The 6527-nt window shown below is 39.6% G+C and overlaps 2 protein-coding genes and 1 pseudogene across 2 annotated transcripts in view; all 3 read right to left on the bottom strand.

The window, feature by feature from the left end:
* Positions 1–2398, bottom strand: part of FLACC1 (flagellum associated containing coiled-coil domains 1) — a 92574-nt gene extending 90176 nt beyond the window's left edge. The window contains exon 1 of the mRNA XM_017875781.1: positions 2340–2398. The gene's annotated coding sequence lies outside the window, so the exon portion shown is untranslated. The remainder of the gene's footprint in view (positions 1–2339) is intronic.
* Positions 719–2834, bottom strand: LOC108532071 (AP-1 complex-associated regulatory protein). Its single transcript, XM_017875846.1, has 2 exons — positions 2267–2834; positions 719–2119 (listed from the first exon to the last, which is right to left on the bottom strand). The coding sequence occupies exons 1-2, from the start codon at positions 2449–2451 to the stop codon at positions 1396–1398; spliced, it is 909 nt and encodes a 302-aa protein (XP_017731335.1). The 5' UTR covers positions 2452–2834; the 3' UTR covers positions 719–1395.
* Positions 2835–4086: 1252 nt separating this feature from the next.
* LOC108532080 (AP-1 complex-associated regulatory protein-like) lies at positions 4087–5843 on the bottom strand (annotated as a pseudogene).
* Positions 5844–6527: the final 684 nt, after the last annotated feature.

Raw genomic sequence — 6527 nt, 5'->3', positions numbered from 1 at the left:
ATAAATAATGGCATTACCTAATGTATTATATTTACATATTTAAAGTATCATATTAATTTCTATGAAATAAAAAAGGAGATAAAACTACAGATGTCATTGCTTAGCAGTTCAAATATTGAAAGGGCCACATGATTTTTTTTTTAAGTACAGCAAGAACTTTAGGTTACTATTTATATCTGGACCTTCCTATATTTATGAGAACATGCACTGTCATTGTTGCAAGAGGAAAAAAATTTAAAAACATTAAGGAAAAACCAAAAAACAGTTTGCTTACTAAAATCATACCAAATCCTCAGCAAAATCAAGGAAAGCAATTATGGAGTGTTTTCTATTCCTGGCGTTTTAAATTGACACATACATTTTAGAGAAAAGAACAGCTGATTGTCTATAACAAAATGCAGTTATAGATATTGATATGCTTAGTTCTATCCCATTAAAGCACCTTGTACTACAAGGTAAACGAAAGCTTAATAAAATCAATGGAGGCTTTCATACCAGAAAGGATTTTATTTGAAATACCCGTATTACCTTTTTAGATTTTCCTTTCTTAAATCATGCAGAGAATATGTTCTGCGTAAAATCTAAGATCATTCATTGGAAATATAGAATTTTAAAAAAATAATGGCACCTAAAAACTTAATACTATATATCAATTAAAGTCAATATAGTGGCATGTAAAATGAAGTCGAAAAAACTATATATATATATATATATCTTCTTAAGTATTATTTTTTATTATTACCAACTTGAAATGTCCAAACTCTGAAGGGTTATTTTTATATTATCTTTTGTTCAGATTGAATCAACATTATCATACTAGGACATGTAAATAAGGACATGTAATGCTGATACTTCTGCATTTCTTAGAGTCATCTACTCAAATCAACTGTACTTACTATTAGATAATAAAATCCAAAGAAGTCATAGAAATAAATAATGCTGGAAAAGGGAACACTATTCTAAATCTGAATCTGACAATCCCTCCTCATGCTTCCTTCACATCTGCTAAGAATTAACAAAAAAAGTCTTAATGTTTTCATAGTTAGACAATGAATAGGCTTCATAAATCATTCAAAGTAAAATTAATTTAAAAAATGGAAAGTGGAAATCTACAATAGTAAACAGAAATGCTATAAAGAAAAGACTTAAACTTAATTGGCAACATGACAGGAAAATTAAATTGGTCTTGAAAAGCAGAAGGCAGATGATGAAATTGCACTTAATTCTGTATCAATTCAGATCCTATCATCCCTACTCCTTTCTAATAAAATAAGCATTTACAACATGGTTTCTTACACATCTCCCTTACAAAAAGGCTCAGCACAATCACTTATACATTCTAGTTGGTTTTTAACATTTGGTCATAACTGATAAACAAGGTCACACAATTTTACCCTATTGAGTCTGTTGATCTGTGTCAAAATACCTTATGCCAGAATCAGACAGTTCTAATACAGGATTTACAAATCCAGAATACTCGGAATTTCCATTATCATCCATTTCGGCACTAACAAAATCATTCTCCCACTCCAGCCCATTGGAATCATGAGAGGCTGATGTAGGATTACTTCCAGTCTTCTTGTTGCTATACTTAAGTGCTGCCCGTAGAATGTCTTCCTCTGTTTTGGAACGTTCTCTCATTGGAAGCATTCTATTCATTCCTTCTTCATCTTCCCACTCTAGATCTAAGGATGTGCTGTCGTCATTTCCACTAGTTGATTTAGTTTTGGTCATTAAATCACAACTGCTTTCTGTATTTGGTGTCAAAACTGTAGCATCTGATGAGAGTCTACTACTTCGAAAAACTTCATACTGTGACTTTATATTTCTCAGACAAGATTCAAAGTCATCTTCTGGTCCTGAACTTTGATATTCTCCATTGTTGGAAGGATGATATTGCTGCACAATTCTCTGCCTTTCTTGCTCCAAGAGCTTTCGCTGCTTTGCTGCCCTGGCTGCTTCACGCTGTGCAGCGTATAAAGCTTCTTCTTCTAGTCTTAACTTCCCTTCTTGTAAGGCTAACTCTTTTTGAATTTTCCTATCAAGATCTTTTTGTTTTTCGGCAATGGAATCATAATGCCTTTCTCTTAGGTCAACAATTTCTTCCTCAGTAAGAGGCCTCATATTGAAATTAGTCATCTCGAGAATCTATCTCCCAGACCAGGATGTTCTTTCTTCTAATGGAGAGACTATGCCTGATTTTTAAAATCCCAGTGTCTAGCACGGTGCTTGGCACATGACAGTTGCTTAATAAATGTTTGCTAAACTATGACTGCTTCCTGGGCTCTCCCCTTCATCACTTTCTACTAGATTCTCAAACTCTATTGTTAAGTGCTCACCTCTTGAGCATGTTCTAAAATACTTGGATCCTCCGCCGCCGCCTACTCGCTGCAGCCGCCCCGCTTCCTTGCGGAGCAGGCCGAAGCACTGCGTCCAGCAGCAGTTCCCCATCCCATGCCGACCAGGCGCTGCCGCTCCTCCTGCTCCTCCCGCTCAATGCCCAATCCCAGGCCCGGCAGCCGCATCCGCGCGGCACGAGCCGAAATGGGGTTCAGGGACCGAGGGCGGGCCAGCCGGAGCGTGGCGGTGTGAGGGGACGGGGCGACGAAAGAGACGAGGCGCTACGGAACAAAGGCAGTGTTTACTCCCGCGGCCGTAGAGCCACCGCCGCGCGAGGGAAGAGCACCGGACTGAAGGGTCTAGACTCCTTCGCCGGCCACATGGCCCTTCTTGCCTCAGCCCCCCAAAAGACCTTTTCTGTTAGTGTCTGTAACAAAGTTCAAATTTAGTTTCTTGGAAACAACTTTTAAATAGCTAAGAGCGTCAACAGAAAACTGTGGCATACAGGAAAAGAACTGCTTCACACTTCCTGAATCTTCTCAAACTTGGTATCTGCATATCAATGACTTTAGATTTTATTTTATGTTGCTGTTACTTTTGCTAAGGAAGTATTATGGTATACATAGATACTGTCTATTCTATTTTTTAAAATCTAGGAAAATACATTAAGATCTGTTTATTATTACTATTAGTGGTTTCTTGTGTATGTGTTGGTTTGACAAGTAGAGGTTGTTTTCTAACCAAAACATAACACAAAAGAAAGATTTAGTACAGGATTACCTGTGCAAACAGCTGGGACAAAACACAGGGAGACAAATGAAAATTTAAGCTACTCATGTTTATTAACTGATTTACATTTGACAAAACAAAGATAGGTGCACAAAGAGCTGTCTGACAAAGTCAAATCCCAGGTATCGAACAATAGTATTCCCCTGGCTGCCCTAGAGGGCACTTGTGCCCACTCTGCGGGGATGTGCTCTGCCATGCGACCACTCGGTTATCACACTGCGCTGCTGTTGGGCTGCATGTGGAGTACAGGTCTGCATGCATCTGACATCAGAGAAGTGGCCCACTCATCACTAACAGCCCCAGTTCGAGATGTCGCAAGTCGATGTTAGTAACCACCAAGTACTAATTCTGTACTAAAATGGTCAGAAAAGATAACAAGCTTTGAGTACTGTGTAAAATTATACCTTTTATCGAGAATAGGCTCTTGTAAGCTGCCTTGTAACTTATTTCCTCCCTTGCCAAAGTCTATCCATTTGTGTCAAATCAAGAATATACAGCACAAAATTTTCTAAAAAAGTACTTTAACAATGGTCATTAACTTCTCCCTAAGGACCCATGCCTAAGGTTATTTACATAAGATTTGGGATCTTCATAATTTAGGAGAACTTTTAATTCTGAGCTCAGAAAGATACTTTTCCTACTAGATAATAGGACACTCAGAAATACCTGAGGTATAATCACTGAAAACCTTCTTAAAGCNAGAAAAGACTTAAACTTAATTGGCAACATGACAGGAAAATTAAATTGGTCTTGAAAAGCAGAAGGCAGATGATGAAATTGCACTTAATTCTGTATCAATTCAGATCCTATCATCCCTACTCCTTTCTAATAAAATAAGCATTTACAACATGGTTTCTTACACATCTCCCTTACAAAAGGCTCAGCACAATCACTTATACATTCTAGTTGGTTTTAACATTTGGTCATAACTGATAAACAAGGTCACACAATTTTACCCTATTGAGTCTGTTGATCTGTGTCAAAATACCTTATGCCAGAATCAGACAGTTCTAATACAGGATTTACAAATCCAGAATACTCGGAATTTCCATTATCATCCATTTCGGCACTAACAAAATCATTCTCCCACTCCAGCCCATTGGAATCATGAGAGGCTGATGTAGGATTACTTCCAGTCTTCTTGTTGCTATACTTAAGTGCTGCCCGTAGAATGTCTTCCTCTGTTTTGGAACGTTCTCTCATTGGAAGCATTCTATTCATTCCTTCTTCATCTTCCCACTCTAGATCTAAGGATGTGCTGTCGTCATTTCCACTAGTTGATTTAGTTTTGGTCATTAAATCACAACTGCTTTCTGTATTTGGTGTCAAAACTGTAGCATCTGATGAGAGTCTACTACTTCGAAAACTTCATACTGTGACTTTATATTTCTCAGACAAGATTCAAAGTCATCTTCTGGTCCTGAACTTTGATATTCTCCATTGTTGGAAGGATGATATTGCTGCACAATTCTCTGCCTTTCTTGCTCCAAGAGCTTTCGCTGCTTTGCTGCCCTGGCTGCTTCACGCTGTGCAGCGTATAAAGCTTCTTCTTCTAGTCTTAACTTCCCTTCTTGTAAGGCTAACTCTTTTGAATTTTCCTATCAAGATCTTTTGTTTTCGGCAATGGAATCATAATGCCTTTCTCTTAGGTCAACAATTTCTTCCTCAGTAAGAGGCCTCATATTGAAATTAGTCATCTCGAGAATCTATCTCCCAGACCAGGATGTTCTTTCTTCTAATGGAGAGACTATGCCTGATTTTAAAATCCCAGTGTCTAGCACGGTGCTTGGCACATGACAGTTGCTTAATAAATGTTTGCTAAACTATGACTGCTTCCTGGGCTCTCCCCTTCATCACTTTCTACTAGATTCTCAAACTCTATTGTTAAGTGCTCACCTCTTGAGCATGTTCTAAAATACTTGGATCCTCCGCCGCCGCCTACTCGCTGCAGCCGCCCCGCTTCCTTGCGGAGCAGGCCGAAGCACTGCGTCCAGCAGCAGTTCCCCATCCCATGCCGACCAGGCGCTGCCGCTCCTCCTGCTCCTCCCGCTCAATGCCCAATCCCAGGCCCGGCAGCCGCATCCGCGCGGCACGAGCCGAAATGGGGTTCAGGGACCGAGGGCGGGCCAGCCGGAGCGTGGCGGTGTGAGGGGACGGGGCGACGAAAGAGACGAGGCGCTACGGAACAAAGGCAGTGTTTACTCCCGCGGCCGTAGAGCCACCGCCGCGCGAGGGAAGAGCACCGGACTGAAGGGTCTAGACTCCTTCGCCGGCCACATGGCCCTTCTTGCCTCAGCCCCCCAAAAGACCTTTTCTGTTAGTGTCTGTAACAAAGTTCAAATTTAGTTTCTTGGAAACAACTTTTAAATAGCTAAGAGCGTCAACAGAAAACTGTGGCATACAGGAAAAGAACTGCTTCACACTTCCTGAATCTTCTCAAACTTGGTATCTGCATATCAATGACTTTAGATTTTATTTTTATGTTGCTGTTACTTTTGCTAAGGAAGTATTATGGTATACATAGATACTGTCTATTCTATTTTTTAAAAATCTAGGAAAATACATTAAGATCTGTTTATTATTACTATTAGTGGTTTCTTGTGTATGTGTTGGTTTGACAAGTAGAGGTTGTTTTCTAACCAAAAACATAACACAAAAGAAAGATTTAGTACAGGATTACCTGTGCAAACAGCTGGGACAAAAACACAGGGAGACAAATGAAAATTTAAGCTACTCATGTTTATTAACTGATTTACATTTGACAAAACAAAGATAGGTGCACAAAGAGCTGTCTGACAAAGTCAAATCCCAGGTATCGAACAATAGTATTCCCCTGGCTGCCCTAGAGGGCACTTGTGCCCACTCTGCGGGGGATGTGCTCTGCCATGCGACCACTCGGTTATCACACTGCGCTGCTGTTGGGCTGCATGTGGAGTACAGGTCTGCATGCATCTGACATCAGAGAAGTGGCCCACTCATCACTAACAGCCCCAGTTCGAGATGTCGCAAGTCGATGTTAGTAACCACCAAGTACTAATTCTGTACTAAAATGGTCAGAAAAGATAACAAGCTTTGAGTACTGTGTAAAATTATACCTTTTATCGAGAATAGGCTCTTGTAAGCTGCCTTGTAACTTATTTCCTCCCTTGCCAAAGTCTATCCATTTGTGTCAAATCAAGAATATACAGCACAAAATTTTCTAAAAAAGTACTTTAACAATGGTCATTAACTTCTCCCTAAGGACCCATGCCTAAGGTTATTTACATAAGATTTGGGATCTTCATAATTTAGGAGAACTTTTAATTCTGAGCTCAGAAAGATACTTTTCCTACTAGATAATAGGACACTCAGAAATACCTGAGGTATAATCACTGAAAACCTTCTTAAAGCAAAAAAAA

The sequence above is a fragment of the Rhinopithecus bieti genome, unplaced genomic scaffold, assembly GCF_001698545.2.
Source record: "Rhinopithecus bieti isolate Rb0 unplaced genomic scaffold, ASM169854v2 scaffold_980, whole genome shotgun sequence".
Classification (NCBI taxonomy): Eukaryota; Metazoa; Chordata; class Mammalia; order Primates; family Cercopithecidae; genus Rhinopithecus; species Rhinopithecus bieti.
This window is presented reverse-complemented; position numbering and strand designations above follow the sequence as displayed.